General features: G+C 41.2%; 1 protein-coding gene across 5 annotated transcripts in view; it reads right to left on the bottom strand.

Moving 5' to 3' along the window:
• The window catches only part of cacna2d3a (calcium channel, voltage-dependent, alpha 2/delta subunit 3a), a 797,416-nt gene that overhangs the window by 299,725 nt on the left and 478,973 nt on the right, over positions 1 to 18,718 (bottom strand). For all 5 annotated transcript variants that reach the window (XM_072280402.1, XM_072280404.1, XM_072280403.1 and 2 more), the window contains one exon: positions 524 to 602. In XM_072280402.1, coding sequence (XP_072136503.1) covers positions 524 to 602 — 79 coding nt within the window. The remainder of the gene's footprint in view (positions 1 to 523; positions 603 to 18,718) is intronic.

Here is an 18,718-nt window from a genome sequence, read left to right as displayed (position 1 = left end):
CAGCAGATCATTGGTTGCATGTTATAGGCAACCACTGCATTTTTATGATGGATGTGCCCCTAGAAAATGATCCTTACCCAATTTCTGAAGCTGCATTATCTGCTTATGCATCAGGAAATGTGAGTTGAAAAAAGAATGTTTATTTATTTCCTTCCTATCATGTAAGCTCCATGAAACCAAATTTTATACCATATCTCAACTTTTGGGTAGCAATTTACAATTTCTACAAGGGCAATTTGTTATTACCTGAATTTCCTTAAAGTGGGGATTGCCTGTACTTCACATATTGGGATTAAAATAATGATCACTGGACAAATACAAGTTCAAGATTTTACAGAAGCATATTAATCTTTCAACTAATCTCTAGTTGCTCACAAAGAAAAAAAAAATTCCATTATGCATTGGTCCAGGAGATAACAAGAAACCCAGACCATTATATGAACTGGATCCTCTTTTGTTTATCCTGCCCTTAGCAAACTAAAATAATTTATTTACAATTTCTATGCAAATATCAAACACATACCTTTATTTGCACAAGCCATCCATTTCAGGTTTTCAGAAAACACAGCTTCACGTCCAATCAAATAAGCAAATATACGCACCTGAAAAATAGAAGAAGCTTCATTACACCTTTCTGTTAAAGTATTTTTAGTATATTACTGTACCATATTTGCAGTGTGATTGTAGTCTGAAAGGAATACCACAGTAATTCATTGGGGACTAACCATAATTCTATATCTCTGTTTACAGTGGCTCAAATCATGTGAGAAATGCCAAACCTTCCCACTAAAGAATTGATAGTGCACAGTCACTGAAACTGAGAAATGGAAATTCTAGATTTACTGACGGATTGTGAGCCCAATTTTTTCATTCTGATCTGCTTCTGGACTCAAGGTGGGACCCAGACTCACTGAGTTCCCCAGGCATACTGCTAAGCCATAACTGGCACAAGAACTGAAATAACATACATTTCAAGGGACAAATACAGAGGAATCAAAAGGCAGGTATTTTACAAAATCTGAAAGAAAGTATTGTAAGAGGCTTTCTTGTTAACTTTAATTCCAGTTAAAACAGAAACAATTATGATTCTGATTATTTCAATTTTAATAGTTTTAATTACCTCTAAAAGTTAGACATTTAAAATGGTTAAAATCTATAGCACCTATGACAGAAGTGAAGAATGCTCTCCAAACCTTTGGGGCAGGGTCTCTGCTCGGCATCACCACAACCTGGGCATTATTTTGTCTTGCTGGACTTCAAAGTTCAAAGTTCAAAATAAATCCATTATCAAATTACATGTATGTCACCATATGCAATCCCAAGATTCTTTTTGTTTCGTGGACATACACCGCACGCTGTCGGAGCAGTGCTACCAGGATAATCAATGACACGACCTACCCAGCCAACACACTTTTCGTCCCTCTTCCCTCCGGGAGAATATTCAGGAGCTTGAAGACTCGTACAGCCAGATTTGGAAACAGCTTCTTTCCAACTGTGATAAGACTGCTGAACGGATCCTGACCCGGATCTGGGCCGTACCCTCCAAATATCCAGACCTGATCTCTCAGTTTTTTTGCACAACCTTACGTTCCCTTTTCTATTTTCTATTTATGATTTATAATTTAAATTTTTACTATATTTACTATCAATTTGTACTCCAGGGAGCGCAATGTGCAGAATCAAATATTGCTGTGATGATTGTACGCTCTAGTATCAATTGTTTGGTGACAATAAAGTAAAATATACTCAATAAATCCAAGAACAATAACAGAACCAATGGAAGATCAGACCCAACAGGGAGGACAAACAACCAAAGTGCAAAAGACCACCAACTGTGCAAGTACAAAAGAGAAAAAAAATAAGCAATAAATATCAAGAACATGAGATGACGAGTCCTTGAAAGTGAGTCCATTCATTAGATTGTGGGAACAGTTCAGATAAGGGCAAGTGAAGTTATGAGGTTATCTCCTCTGATTCAAGAGCCTGATGGTTGACAGGTAACAACTGTTTCTAAGCCTAGTAGTGTGAGTTGTGAGGCTCTGTACATTCTTCCTGATGGCAGCATCAAAAAGAGAGCATGACCTGGGTGGTGGGGTCCCTGACGATGGATGTTAATTTCCTGCGACAGCGCTCCATGCAGATGTGCTCAATGAGGGGAGGGCTTTACTCGTGCTGAACTGGGCCATATCCACTTTTTGTAGGGTTTTCCGTTCAAGGGCATTGGTTTTACAATGCCAGGCAGATTGCAACCAGTCAATGCACTCTCCACCACACACGTATAGAAGTTTGTCAAAGTTTCAGATGTCATGCCAAATCTTTGCACACTTCTATGTAAGTAGTGGCACTGCCATGCTTTCTATGTAATTGCACTTACGTGCTGGGTCTAGGACAGGTCCTCCAGAATGATAACAACGAGGAAATTTAAGTTGCTGACCATCTCCAGCTTTAAACCTCTGATGAGGACAGGTTCATGGACCTCTGGTTTCCTCCTCCTGAAGTCAATAATCAGCTCCTTGGTCTTGCTGACGAGTGAGAAGTTGTTGTTGCACCACTCAGCCAGATTTTCAATGTCCGTCCTATTTACTGATTCATCACCACCTTTGATTCAGCCAACAGTGGCTGATATCAGCAAACATAAATATGGCATTGGAGATGTTGCTTAGCCACACCGTTATAAGTGTAACGTGAATAGACCAGGGGACTAAGTACACTGCCTTGTGGTGCACCTGTGCTGATGGAGATTGTGGAAGGGATGTTGTTGCCAATTCGAACTGACTGGAGTCTGCAAATGAGGAAATAGAGGGTTCAATTACACAAGGAGGTATTGAGGCCAAGGTCTTGAAGTTTATTGATTTCTTTTGAGGGGATAATAGCATTTAATGCTGAGCTGTAATCAAAAAAGAGCATCATGCTATCTGCAACTTTACTGTCCAGATGTTCCATGGTTGAGTGAAGAGCCAATGGAAATGCCATCTGCTGTGGACCTATTGTGCCGGTAGGCAAACTGGAGTGGATCTAAGTTGTTTCTCAGCAGGAGTTGATGTGTTTCATCACCAACCTCTAAAAGCACTTTATCCGAGTGGATGTAAGTACTATTGGATGGTAGTCTTTGAGGCAGGTTACCACATACTTCTTAGGCACCTGTAAAATTGAGGCCTGCTTGAAGCAAGTGGGCATCACGGACTGCTGAAGTGAGACGTTAAAGACATTGGTGAACACTCCAGCCAATCAGTTAGCACAAATCTTTAGTACCTGGCCAGGTACCCCATCTGGACTGGATATTTTCCATGGGTTCACCCTCCTGTAGGAGGTTCTCATGTCGACCTCAGAAACTGAGATCATAAAGTCATTGTGTACTGTGAGAGTTTGTGAAGGTTCCTCCATGTTTTGATGGTCAAAGTGAGCATAGAAAGAATTGTGCTCATCTGTAAGTGAAGCCCTGTAGTCACCTATGTTACCTGAGCACACTTTGTAAGAGATGATCACATTTAAGCCCTGCCACAGGTGTCGAGCATCCTTCATTGATTCAACCTCAGTCCAGATCTGCCATTTTGCCCATGAGATGGCTTTCCAGAGGTCATACCTGGATCTCTTGTACCTTACCTGGTCCCCAGACCTGAATGCCTCTGATCTGGTCCTCAGCAAATTGCGTATCTCCTGGTTTATCCAAGGCTTCTGGTTGGGGGAATATTCTGGATGATTTTGTAGGGACATACTGATCTACAAACATTTTTAAAGAGACTGTGACAATCATGGTGTATTCATTCAGATCCACTGAAGAGTCCTTGAACACGGTCCAGTCCCTGGACTCGAAGCAATCCCGTAGCCACTTCTCTGCCACTTGTGACCACCTCTTTATCCTTGGAGCCTTGGTCTCTCACCTCTGCCTGTATGCAGGTGGGAGGACAGCTAGGTGATCAGATTTCCCAAAATGAAGACATGGAGGAGCACTGAGATCTAATCTAGGTAAATGTATTAGTATGAGGAGTATGAATGGTGATTCTGAGCAGAAGAACCAGTTCAGGACAATCCAGCCCTACATTTTACAGAACAGCACATACAGTATAGTAGATAACAAACTGTGATCAAAATTAGCTAAATATATAAAGATATATATCTTTGTTTTATAATTTTAAATTATATTCATGGAACAACAATAAACCGAGATAAATAGATAAGTACGTTTCATTTATAGAATCATAGATTTATAACATTATACACATGGAGACAAACTCTTATGCCCAACCTATTCATGCCAGCTAACATGCTTGCCTAAAAAAGCTTCATTTGCCTACGTTTAGCCCATAACCGTCCAAATCTTTATTATCCATGTACCTGTATAAGCGTCTTTTAAGTGTTGTAACTGTACCTGCCTCCAGCATTTCCTCCGACAATTTGCTCCATATACCTGGCACCATTCTTCTAAAAAAACTTGTCCCTCAGGTCCCTTTTAAATCTTACCCCTCCCAGTTTAAGCCAATGCCATCTAGCTTTAGACTCTCTTATACTGAGAAAAAGGCTGTGCCCAATAACCTTATCTGTGTGTCCCAGTCTATCTTTATAACCTTAACTCCAGGCAATGCCCTGATGCAACCTCTCCAAAGCCTCTCTATTCTTCATCGACTGTGGGCAACCAAAGTTGCACACGATATTTCAAAACTGGCTGACTACAATTTTATACAGCTGCAAATGACATCCAAATGTTTATATTCAATGCCCTGACTGATAAAGGAAAGTATGGTGTACTTCCTCAATACCACTCTTTCTACATGTGTTGAAGCTGTGGGAGCTGTGAACCTGAACCCTCAATATCTCTTCTCAGAGCTCCCAAAGGACCCGCCACTTGATTTCCTCTTGCTTTGACCTCCCAAAATACATGAACTCACACTTGCCCCAATTAAATGTCATCTGCCATTTCTCTGTCTCAATTTCCAGCTGACCTGTATTCTCCTATATCATTTGACACAACTCCATCAATTTGTGTGTTATCTGCAAATGAGGCTGGATTTCTGTGGCTATGTTCAGATAATGTACTCTTCATAAGTAACAGAAATGAATAAAAATCAGAAGTGCTATGATCATAGTTTATGCTATTTAATGGTAGCATGCATCTCAAAATAAGATACCCTGGGATTACTGTAAGTACTGTCTGCAAGTATAATGATCTTGACGATAATGGTGGCTCAACTTATGACCATAAGACCATAAGATATAGGAGCAGAATTAGGCCATTTGGCCCATCGAGTTTGCTACACTATTTCATCGTGGCTAATTCATTTTTCATCTCAGCCCCAATCTCCTGCTTTCTCCCCGTATCCCTTCATGACATGACTAATCAAGAATCTATCAACCTCTGCCTTAAATATATATATAAAGACTTGGCCTTCTTAGCCACCTGTGGCAAAGATTTCCATAGATTCACTACTCTCAGGCTAAAGAAATTCCTCCTCATTGCCATTCTAAAAGGACAGTCCTCTATTCTGAGGCTGTGTCCTCTGCTCTTAAACACTCCCACCATAGGAAACCTCCTCTCCACATCCACTCGATCAAAACCTTTCACCATTTGATAGATGTCAATTAGGTCACGCCTCATTGTTCTGAATTCCAGAGAATACAGACCCAGAGACATCAAATGCTCTTCATATGACAAACCATTTAATCCTCCTTTAAACCCTCCCTTAACAAGATAAGGGGCCTAAAATTGCTCACAATACTCCAAATGAAGTCTCACCAGTACTTTATAAAGTTTTACCATTACATCCTTGCTTTTATATTCTAGTCCTCTTGAAATGAATGCCAACAACACATTTGCCTTCCTCACCACAGACTCAACCTGCAAATTAAAACTTTTAGGGAATCCTGCACAAGGATTCCCAAATCCCTTTGTGCCTCAGATTTTCATATTTTCTCTCCATTTAGAAAAGAATCAACCCTTTCATTTCTTCTACCAAAGTGCATGACCATGCACTTCCTGACATTGTACTCCATCTGCCACTTCTTTGCCCATTCTCCTAATGTCTAAATCCTTCTGTAGCCTCTTTTTCCTCAAAACTCCCTGTCCCTCCACCTATCTTGATATCGTCTGCAAACTTTGCAACAAAGCCATTAATTCCATCATCTAAATCTTTGACATATAATGTAAAAAGAAGAGGTCCTAACACAGACCCCTGTGGAACACCACTAGTCACTGGCAGCCATCCAGAAAAGGCTCCCTTTATTCACACTCTTTGCCTCCTGCCAATCAGCCACTGCTTTATCCATGCTAGAATCTTTCCTGTAATACCATGGGCTTGTAGCTTGTTAATCAGCCTCATGTGTGGCACCTTGTCAAAGGCCTTCTGAAAATCTAAGTACACATCAATCAATTCTCCTTTCTCTATCTTGCTTGTTATCTCTTCAAAGAATTTCAGATTTGTCAGGCAAGATTTTCCCTTGAGGAAACCATATTGACTACGGCTTATTTGATCATGTGTCCCCAGGTATTGCAAAACCACATTCTTAGCAATTGACTCCCATTATCTTCCCAACCACTGAGGTCAGGCTAACTGGCCTATAATTTCCTTTCTGCTGCTTCTCAGTGTTTTAAATTTTCCAGTCGTCCAGAACCATTCTCGGATCTAGTGATTCTTGAAAGATCATTTCTAATGCATCCACATCTCTTCAGAACGCTGGGGAGTACACCATCTGATCTAGGTGACATATCTACCTTCAGACCTTTCAGTTTCCCCAAGAACTTTCTCTCTAGTAATGGTAACTTCACACACTTCATGACCCCTGACACCTGGAACTTCCACCATACTGCTAGTGTCTTCCACAGTGAAGACTAATCAATTCCGGTTCATTGCACAACACCCAATCCACAATCCAGAATAGCTGATCTTCTAGTGGGCTCAACCACGAGCTGCTCTAAAAACCCATCTTGTAAACATTATACTTTTCTTTCTTTTTTCTTCTTTACTAATCAGCTTCAGTCTTTGTAGTGGGTTAGATTTTTTTCCATATAATAAAATTACCATATTTCAATATTAAGAATTAATTAATTTGTATGAATATAGAGTAAGGAGTTTGTATGTGCGATTCAGTATAATGTATTTGATACATTTTTTTTCTTGAACTCTGTATTCTCCTATGAAGAAAATTAATAAAAATATTGAAAAAGAAGTAAACATTCTAGAAATTCCCCTTCTTGGAATCCTGCACCAACCTAATATTCCCAATCTACCTCCATACTGAAATCCTCCATGACGATTGTAACATTGCCCTTTTGGCGTGCATTTTCTATCTCCTGTTATAACTCTAATGACTGGCACAATCCAGGAATGGCCACTCCGCTTGCACCTGTGCTATTTTTATTGGCTTTTGTTAATGAATCCTTCTTGTTGACTGGTTACTCCTCAACTCAGAGAATCCACTGCAAAACTCTGCCTTTGAAAAGGTGAGAGGTGAAGATGGCGGCATGACGCAGCTCGCAGCGGCCACTCCGGTGATATCTGTTATCTGTCAAGTAGGGTGCCGTGCACAATCCTGATTTGATGGAGACGGACGTGAAAGCACGGAGGAACACCTGGTGACATTTCTGAAATGCCTGCTTCACTGCCGCTGCTACTGTGCGATCCAGAATCTCTAGAGGGGAAGGCCCCGAGCCCTCGGCTTTGCTTGTTGCTCAGCGGCTGGGGCAAGGTCGAAGCGCTCGGCAGAGGATGGCGCCCGGTGCTCGGTGTCGGAGGGCTGGTTGGAGGCTCGAAGTTTTCAGACGGACTCAGAGTTGGCTGTGGTCAGGTGCTTCCAATGCATTGGCAAGTTTGCGGCGCTTGGAGGTTCATGGCAGGAAGAGCTTCTCCCTTCTACCATCTGAGTGAGATGATGGGGCTATCGGGACTTGAGACTTTTTTTTACCGTGCCCATGGTCTGTTTTTTATCAAATTGCTTTGCACTGTTGTAACTATGTGGTTTTGTCAGTTTTAGTCTTGGTTTGTCCTGTGTTTCTGTGATATCTTTCTGGAGGAACATTGTATCATTTTTTAATGCATGCATTTCTAAATGACAATAAACGAGGACTGAGTGTCCTCATAATCTAAAAAAAAATCTTGATCGATGGCCTGACTAAAAAGTAACTCTTTTCACACACCTGTGGTGAGGATTGTCCAACTCAGAGAAAACTGGGGCGAAGCTCAGCTTTTTACATCTTGAACATGGACCTTACTGAAAGATAGCCCGTTTTACGCAATGCCTTTTGCTGATTGGTCACTCCTCAATTTGTTGATAATCCACTGGAGAACTTGGAGAAAGATGTGAAAATGAGGAAAGACAGCTGGTGTAGGAAACCTGTATCAGATTTGCTCTGTGGCAACATGAAGAGATCAGCAGCATAGATAAACCTCAGGAGCGTGGAGTTCCGAGAAAGAAGTTTAATGAACTTGACGCTGCCTGTCAAGGTGAGTGAGCCAAATGTTCAAATACACATTCTATCAATGCATGACTAATGTTATTCACAGCTGAATTCACAGCATCAATGATCTCTATCAATCTAAACTGTACCCTTCAATTTAAATATTTTCCACTTACCCTCCATACCTTTCACTTCTGCAGCGCCTCACAATGGCAGTTACACAGACATGACAGCCATTTCATCCACACAGCTTGTAAGGTAGTCAGTGACACAATAGGCTTTTTTTTGCTGGAATGCCTCATAACATTTTCAATTTTCTGTAATATTAACTGAGCTACAACCTTTCAGTCTAATTTATTTTTATTTCAGATTTAAAAAGGTGATTTATATACCCTATTCAGCAAATGTGCAACCAATTTAAAATGATGCAATAAATATGATATTGCTTGAATCACCGCAGTTACGTGCATACATGACCACCTAAATTTAAAATACCTTTAATTTTCTAGTTTTCTTTCCTTGATGGGTATAATCAAGGCATGTTGCTCAAAAGCTTCCTGCCCACTGATTTAAATTTCAATAGGAGAATTAAAAGGCATCCCATGTAGATGAGTCATCTAAGAATATTGCATGCAATAATGGTATCTATGTGGAACATCAAAAAATTAATTGGTAAATTTAGCAAGCACTCCCTGCTGCTTGCCTATTTTGTACTGTGCAAGGTTTCCACTGAGGAACTACCTAACAGTGTGAGACTTCCTGAAATTTCTTGCCACTCTCTCTATTATTCAGATATATTGTGCAACAAGAAGGAAGGATATAGTCGAATTAAATTGGACAGTATCCAGTCAAAACTTACAAATACTGCTGCTTCAAAGTACAGATTGTCACATTTACCTGTTCTATAAAATGTATATCTGTTGTCAATGTTTCAATGGATAGAGTTAATATTCATCTTCAGAATATGAATAATAGTATAACAAAATCCTAGTCAACAACTATTTACTCGTTCTTTGCACTTTACAGGTATGGAATGTTACAAGTATATTACAGAAAAGTGGAAGGAAGATCAATTAATTAGTTATGTGATATCTAATGTTCTGGCCTCCAGAGGTGCAGTTCGTTTTGCATAAACATCACTTCCTATACATAAGCAGCTTTTTGTATCTTACCTGTGCAGGTTATTTTTGATTTGAATTGAAGCACATAGTTAAAAAAAACATGTCTCCATTCAGTCTTTATTTGCCCTTGAAACAGCAAAATCAAAGTTCAAAGATTTTTTTAATCAAAGTATATATATGTCACCATACACAACCCTGAGATTCATTTTCTTGCAGGCATACTCAATAAATCCATAACAGAATAATAACCATAGTAGAATTAATGAAGGACCACACCAACTGGGTGTTCAATCAGTGTGCAGAAGACAACCAACTGTGCAATTACAAAAAAGAAAGAATTAATAATAATAAACAAAATAAACAATAAATATTGAGAACATGAGATGAAGAGTCACTGAATTGTGGGAACATTTCAATGATAGGACAAGTGAAGTTAAGTGAAATTATTCCGTTTGGCTCAAGAATGTGATGGTTGAGAGGTAATAACTGTTCCTGAACCTGGTGGACTGAGTCATGAGGCTCCTGTGCCTTCCGCTTGATGGCAGCAGAGAGAAGAGATCATGGCCTGGGTGGCGGGGACCCTGATGATAGATACTGCTTTCCCACAACAGCACTCCTTGTAGATGTGCATAACGGTGGGGAGAGGGCTTTACCTGTGAGGGACTGAGCTATATCTACCACTTTTTGTAGGATTTTCTGTTCAAGGGCATTGGCATTTCCAGACCAGGGTGTCAGAAACTTAAATATGGCATTGGGCCTGTGCTTAGCCATACAGTCGTAAGCGTAAAGCCAATAGACTAGGAGACTAAGCATACAAACTGGTGGTGTACCTGTGCTGATGGAGATTGTGAAGGAGAATGAAAACAGTGCATGTTAAGCACGAAGTTGAGATGCTAATGGAGAAACCATGAACAGACATGGAGACAGCAGGTGTAAAGGCTACATTAAGTGCACTCAAGGTAGAGCGTGAAGCTGAGGCTGCCTCAGCAGTGGCAAAGGTGTACAAGACAGCAGATGACTTAGACGACTATGAGTCTATAACTGGAAACAGTCATGCTTTGCCATCACAACAGCCAATTCATCTTTCTAAAGGTTATGTCCAAATGCATTTTGACTATAAAAAAGACAGCTCTACAAGGAGAAGCTGTCCACACCATGCAGCCAACATGCCTTTCACATAGTCCAGGTATTTATAGTCAAGGACCACAACAGCAAAGACCCACAAAACCCTCTTCTGCAGTTCCACCACAGCAAAGACATCAGTCAAGAGTTGCTACTAATGCCAATCCCATCTGCACAGATATGGGGAGACCGAACCTCCATCCATTCCAGGAAACACATTTAGCAAACCAGTCTCCGCAGTGCTCATTCAGAAGCCATGGGTGCATTGGATTTAGCTTGATATCTAGCATGTTGAGACCCAGTCATAGCAGGATGAAAAGCGTTTGACAACTAGTCTGCCGGTTATCTGTTCTGGAAGTCAAGGTTTTACAATGCCGTGGAAGGACGAGGTCTCAAACCTAGCGAAGAGCTAGACTGCCTCTGTAAGTGGTTTGGTGAGGAGTGACTGCAACATGCAAGAAGGGTTAGGGTTGTTCACATTAATAATCCAGCTAAGGGTTCACAATTGCTATAGCAGAGGCTGGACAAATGCTATGTCTCTCCAGAAGCAATTGAAGAATCTCTCTTCCGGAGACTCGAAAATTTAACAAAGCTCTCACACAAAGAACTGCAGAAGCCACAGGAGTTTGCAGTTTCCTTGCTGGGACTGCAAGCTGCAAAAACAAGGGTTACCCACTGGGACTGAGTTTCTTGGACACAGCAAGGGAAATAAACACTATGGTGGAGAAACTTCCAGACAAAATGGAAGAATAATGGATGACAAATGGTTTCAAATATAAAACAAAGCAGTATGCCCCCGATCCACTATTTTCATTCTTTGTGGAATTCATCTGCTGCCACACAGAAACGTGAAATAACCCTAGTTCTATGCTCTCAATTTAAAGAAAGGCCTCCAGCAAAAGCATGAAAAACCAGAACCCCTATCATAGTCAACAAAACTGAAGTAGAAAACTCTAACATGAACCCTGATAGGCAATGCCCCATCCATACAAAACCTCACTCCTTAAAGAAATGAAGAAATGCAGAGGATTCTGCTCGCAGAGTGAATACACTTTCTAAAAGAGCACTCAATGTGTTTCAAGTGAGCTAGCTCCTACATCAGATCCCAACAAAGGAAACTGGTGTTTACCATACCCAGAAACCTGCACAGATACAAATTGTCTTTGATTAAAGTTCACAGTTCAAAGGCATGTCCCTGAACGATGTGCTCTGTGGATGGAGTCCAGACCTCAAGAACATTTTGCTCAGGGTCCACACGCACTTCAGAACTGAGACTGTCACAGTGATGGCAGACATCAAACAAATGTTCTACAGCTGCTTAGAGAGAGAGGATCGCCAAGACTACCTCAGAGTCTCATGGTTTTGTGACCATCAACTGGACAATGAGATTCTGGAGTACAGCATGAGAGTTCATGTATTTGGTAACTGGCCTTCATTAGCTGTGGTAGTCTATAGCCTTAAGAGGACAGCTACTGAGGGAGAGAAGGAATTTGGGACTGAAGATGGAAGTGCATAGAAAGACATTTCTGTGTTGATGATGGTTTTAAATCATGGTCTAGTGCAGAAGAAGCAGTCTGTGCTGAAAGCAGTGCAAGACATGTTGGCGCAGTCTAGTGTCAGACTGCATAAAATCACATCCAACAGTGCTGAGGTTATGCAACACTTCCCATCTGAAGATCTGGCCACAGTTCCACAGAATCTTGATCTTGAACAGGACCTCCCTCCTATGCAGTGCCGTCTGGGCCTTGGATGGGACCTCATTATCAAAACCCTTACTTTCCACGTCACTGATACAAAAAAAAACCTTTTATGCGTCATGATGTGCTGTCGGCTATCAACTGCCTATGTGACCCTCATGGGTTTGCTACTCCAGTCAGTATATAGAGATGCTTCACATTAAGAGAATTGACCTTGGATGCTTGAGGATAGGAATTCTCACTCCCTAAGGAGAAACATGAACAGTGACAGCAGTGGTGGACTTCCCTTCAAGATCTTATAGGCTTGAAAATTCTAAAAACTTACACGATTCTGCTGACTACAGCTCAAAAGAAGCTGATGTTCTGGGCTATTGTAGCCCAGAGGTCTGAAATAATTTGGGAACCACAGTCAGAGGAAATATCAGATGGGGTGCCAAACCGAGCAACCCAGCTGCTGATGAACACCCGAGTCACATCTGCAGCCATCCTCTGTGCTAGAGGGATAACTTCTGGCCACCTGCTAAAATGGCTGATAGTCTACACTTAGCTAGGCAGCGGTGCATCATTCCTCCTCCTTTCTCTACTTCAATAAGTCCGGTCAGCAAGACCCCCAACATAAGGATGCTCGCGGTTGAGAAACAGACAACTCCAGATCTGTGTTTTTATCATGTGCGCTTTGGTTTGAACGCTAGGAAGTGCCAACCGCCTTGCAGCTTTGACGGTGCAAGCTCCCTATAGTCCATCATGGGTGCATTAGCAAGGGCTATGTGAACCTGATCGGGTATTTGCTGCATGAAGAGCTCTTTAAAATTAAAACAAGGATGGTGATTTCTCATCATCCTTTAGCTCTGAGGGCCTAGCATCGCTGAGGCCGAGCAGAGAGAGCAATTGTTTGGCGCGCTCAGATTCCAATAGTCCAAAAGTCTGTAAAAATTGACTTTTCAGCAATCGGTATTTAACGTTTTCAGGCAGGGGTTCCGGTAGACCCACCACTCTCGCAGTTGTGGAATTGCTGAGTGATGTTACCACGTAGTAGAATTTGGTGTCATGGGTAGGTATTTCTTGCAGAGCGAATTGAACCTCAGCTTGTACAAACCAGGCGACCGTATTTTGCTCCCAAAACTCCGGCAACTGCATTGGCCGTCACATTGAATAACTCTAGAATAGTTCTAGAGCATCGGGATCACCAATGCAGGTTTTCGCAAATAAAACGAAGAGAGGTTTTTTATGTTAATGAAACCTGTAACACATTTTATTGAACTCCAAAACTGGCACCAAAAATTACGTAATATCATCACATCAGACCAACCTCTGTGAATTATTAACATTTCTCCCAGTTCATTACCTTACACAAGTATGTCATCAAAGCTGGTACATTTGATGTGAAAATGGCTAAAGACTGTGTAGTAAGACTGTTTTTGAAGACCAATCTCTGAGACTATCCATCTTTTACCAAAGACACAGCGAAATGATCATTTAACTTTTAATTTCAGAAGTTAAGTTTGACATCCTGTAGATGTCAGGCAGGGAGCGTTCTGGCCTCGAGCGGCACAGTACATTTTGTAGGAACATCACTTCCTATATGCAGTCTGTTTCTTTGTATCATTTCCTGCGGAGGTTTAGTTTTGAATTGAATTGAAGTGCACAGTAAGAAGGCACACATCTCCATCCACTCTCTATTTCCCATTGAAACAGCAATATCTTTTCACAAGAAAGAGATCTCATTAAAAAATCTGAACAAAGTTTCCATTTTGGGTGATTTTTGAGAAGATACTCAACTCGCTGAATAGCTGTACACATGCACACGTCGAGAGCAATCGATCAAATATAATCAAAAGTAAAAATGATGCAGCATATGTTGTACAATAAATACAAGACTGACTGGGGCAAAATTTCACTGATGGTAGCAAACAAAGTTGGAGAATGCAATAGGATTTGCATCTATTGAAACATCTGAAGACCCTTGGAGTTGGTCTATATAATTCAGTGAGCTCCTGACTCATATTGGACTAGGTGCTCAGAGTGTGACAAGCAGCCATAAATGGCAAATTAGCGACCCTCAAATGCCTCTTTAAACAAAACATGAAAAAATCAGTCATGACCGCAATGCACAGGAACTGCACTGATAGATCCCTTTCAAACTGAAACATCGGATTCAGTGATGACACAACAGAGTTCAGCTTCATTGACAACGATAACAAGATGGCGTATAAAGAGGAGGTAGAGCAGATTGCAGAATGGTGTGAGCATGGACTTGAGTCTCACCATGGACAAGACCTAAGAGACCATTGTGGGCTTTAGGAAGGTGAAGAACAAAACACCCCTCACTGCATGGAATGAGTTAGGAGGACTAAGTTTCTAGGAGTGTATACAATGGATGATCTCACATGGTCCCTCAACACCCCTCTTTAATCAAGAAAGCACAGCTGCATCTCCACATCCTGAGGCGATTGAGATGAGTGTGACCCACCCCCACCCCCCACTATTCTAACAAATTTTTACAGGAGCACCATCAAGAGTGTCCTAACCAATTGCACAACTGTCTGGTATGGGAATTGAAGGCCTTCTGACTACAAGTCCCTACAAAGGGTTGCAAGGACTGCTGAGAGGATCATCGGGGTCTCTCTTCCACCCATCAGAGATATGGGGTGCCACAGATATGTAGCAGCTATTACAGCTCGGGACGTTCTAGAGTTCAGAGTTCAATCCTGGTGCTGTCTGTAAGGAGCCTTAACATCCTCCTCGTGGAATGCGTGGGCTTTCCCGGGGCGCTCTGGTTTCCTCCCACAGTCCAAAGACATACCAAGTAGGTCACTGTCCCATGATTAGGTTAGAGTTAATTAGGCTTGTGGTGGCTTGCTCAAAGGGTCAGTTGGGCATACTCTGCGCTGTATCACTAAGTATATATAAATAAGTAAATAAAGACTTAACAGGAGTGCTATGTATACAGGGCCTTTAGCTTTGTCAATGTTCCTACCCATCCGTCCAACAATCTCTTTAATCTCTACTATGAGGTAGGAGGTACCATATAGAACATAGAACATAGAATAGTACAGCACATTACAGGCCCTTCGGCCCACAATGTTGTGCCGACCCTCAAACCCTGCCTCCCATATAACCCCCCACCTTAAATTCCTCCATATACCTGTCTCTTAAATTTCACTAGAACTTCACTTTAAATATTACTAGACAAGAACTGTTAGGATGGAAGCAGCTTCTGCCCCCTGGATGTAAGACTACTGAACTCTCTGCCACCACCCAGGTCTCATAGTGTATGAAGCGCCAGTAGCATTATACTGTTTAGTTTTTACATTGTCTTATGAACACACATTATTTTTTAAAATTTATTTCTGGTAATATACTTGATGTGTTGATTGTATAAGGTATATGTATTGTGCTGCGCGCCTTGTTGCAGAGGAACGTTGTTTTGTTTGGCGGTATACGTGTGTACCGTTGGATGACAATAAACTGAACTTGAACTTGAGCAAGCTGAAACGAGAGCAGAGCTTTGAAAAAAGGGCTAACTGAGAAGTGACAGCAACTAGATTGAGCCAAATGCTGATAGAAGTGGCTGGATGCACAACCTGTTTTCAGAGTCATGTCTCATTTGAATTCTGTTAGTGAACCATTTGTGCTTTTATAGTAATCTGGCTACTTCAAGTCAGAAGCCAGGCAGTTCAGCTAAAAAGAAGTATGTGATGTTAGCGCTTAGCTAGCAGGGGTCAGGTGCCAGTGTCTGCAATAGTCCCTTTATTTTACCAAGTAACAACAGGTGGTCCTTGGGAAAATAACCATTATTGTCCCTGTTGCTATTTCTAGTTTAAAATGCAATGGGATGCAAGAAACAATTTATTTCCTCCCATTGATTGTGTGGATCGCCAGAGGTTTTTTCCCAGGGCTGTAATGGCTAACACAAGGGGGCATAGTTTTAAGGTGCTTGGAAGTAGGTACAGAGGGAATGTCAGGGGTAAGTTTTTCACACAGAGTGGTGGGTGTGTGAAATGCACTGCTGGCGATGGTGGTAGAGGTGGATACAATAGGGTCTTTTAAGAGATTCTTAGATAGGTATGTTTAGCTTAGAAAAATAGAGTCCTATGCAACAGGGTAATTCTAGGCAGCTTCTAGAGTAGGTTACATGTACTGGTTGGGCACAGGAGTACATTCAGCCAGAGACTCATTCCACCGCGAGGGTCAGACACCCTGAGCCAATAGGCTGGCCCTGGACTTATTCCCTGGCATAATTTACATATTACTATTTAACTATTTATGGTTTTATTACTATTTAATTATTTATGATGCAACTGTAACGAAAACCAATTTCCCCCGGGATCCATAAAGTATGACTATGAGAATGACTATGACAACACTGTGGGCCAGAGGCCCTGAAGTGTGCTGCAAATTTCTATGTTCTATGTTCAGCAGCATTTTGTACCAGCTTGGTGGGTTCTTTGTGACAGCTACAGCAGATTTACTTAATCAGCTAAATTGAAATTCCTTCACTGCTTTGGGAGGACTGGAACCCATATTTCCAAGTCAATAATCCAGGCCTCTGAATACTAGTCCAATGACTTAATGACTTTGCTTCCATGCCCTCATTCTCTGTCAAATAGGAAAATAAACAAAAACACTGACTGCGTTGATCAAAGCATTAGTCACCTCTTGTACACATATGCGGCCAGCACATTGTCTGGTTTTTAAATTATCCCTATTCTAGTCTGCAAGAAAGCAAAAGCAGAAATGGTGATGGTGGCAGGTCATGCGATCTCCAGGCTTCAAGTTTTCAACAGATGTTTTGCAACTGGGAAAGGAAAGTAAATACCAACCTTGCCAATGGTGACCAGATCTTGAGGAGCAAATAAGCTTTTTAAAAAGTTACCTCGGTCCAGACTCTGAGAATATGAAGAAGGTTATTCATAGGCAATGTTAGGTAAAAGTGCCAACACCTGCTTTCTAATGGTTAACGTAATGGGACAGACAGGCACTTAGACTCTGGTTTATGCACATTTCCCTGTAGGGCTTCTTTCTAAACTATATCACATTTAGAGCATGAAATAATGAGCCAAATTGTGCCGACTGATGCAACTGTAATTCGCATGCAGTCAGAGACCAGCACCAGTCAGACCTTGTGGAGGAGCAAAATTCTCCATCTATTTCAATCAGCATTTGTAACTTTGGAGTTAAGAAGAAAGTGCTTTTTCACTTATTTTAATTTTAAAAAATAATTTTGTATTGTCATAATGTGTTTTAATTAATTATATTTTAAATGTTTCATCATTTTTTAAATACCTCGATATCAGATAGTAAAAGATCCTCCCTATTCTGGTAGGAGGTGAGAGTTTCCCAATGCTGCCTGTCAGGAAATTGTGGGCCTGAACTTTTGACTCATTCACCTGAGGCCTATTCGTTGTTGAGGCTTTACCAGGTAACGCTGCCCAGCCACTGGGAGCAGAGGAGTCAAGTAACCTCCTCAGCTAGCCTAAGCTAAGAGTAGGTGGGTAAGGAATTTGGCCCAATACTGCTAAAATACTTTCAAATCAATCCTTTCCAATAGTTCTCAATTGTGCTGTCAACTATTACATGACTCTCCTGCAACCATTAAGATCCATTACACATGCAAGATAAACATGCAATAAAACATTTCTATGCCTCCTCTTCTACTGTTATTGTCAACTGAAGGTAGGTAATGCATCTTGGTGGAGGATCTCGGCCTGAAATGTCAACTGTTCACTCTTTTTCATAGATGCTGTCTGGCCTGCTGAGTTCCTCCAGCATTTTGTGTGCATTGCTAAGAATCAGACCCTACAGGGAGTCCCAATGCTGCCATCAGCACTCAGAATTTTTGATGTCTTTCATTAATAGTGTTGCAAAACGGACATTCTACATACACTGCAATGAGTTGAAGTCTAATCTTTGTCAACCAATGCAATAATTTAGCCAAGAGAATGGCTGTTTCCTAAATAGTGTAGTTCTAATTAATTATGAACGATTATCTGTGTTACACCTGAAAATGAGCAAAGAAAAATCTCCGGAGGCTCAATATTAACCTTCATCATCAGTTTGGTACAAGTGAAAAAATATAAATGCTTTAATTAACCTGTACCAAATTGCCAATCAATGGAATTTACATGCTTTAGGGTATTAAGTTATTATGGCACCCTTGGGATGGGACCAGTTGCTGTGCCCCTATTCAGATCAGTCATGCGGAATAGAATTCAGACGAGTTCTGCTCTGTCTCTCATCACATTTTCCTTAAATTAATAAATGCTTGAAATAGTCCAGCTGCACTGGCTTTGAATTGGCAGAAAGAACAAGTACTGCATCCAGAAATGGATTTGCAGCTGTTCTGGTTAAAATGGTTTCAGGGAACACAGCTGTTCAGGTTTCTGTTT

This window comes from Mobula birostris, chromosome 16 (genome assembly GCF_030028105.1).
Source record: "Mobula birostris isolate sMobBir1 chromosome 16, sMobBir1.hap1, whole genome shotgun sequence".
In the NCBI taxonomy this organism is placed as follows: domain Eukaryota; kingdom Metazoa; phylum Chordata; class Chondrichthyes; order Myliobatiformes; family Myliobatidae; genus Mobula; species Mobula birostris.
Note: the sequence above shows the minus strand (reverse complement) of the source record. Positions and strands in the feature narration are given on the sequence as shown.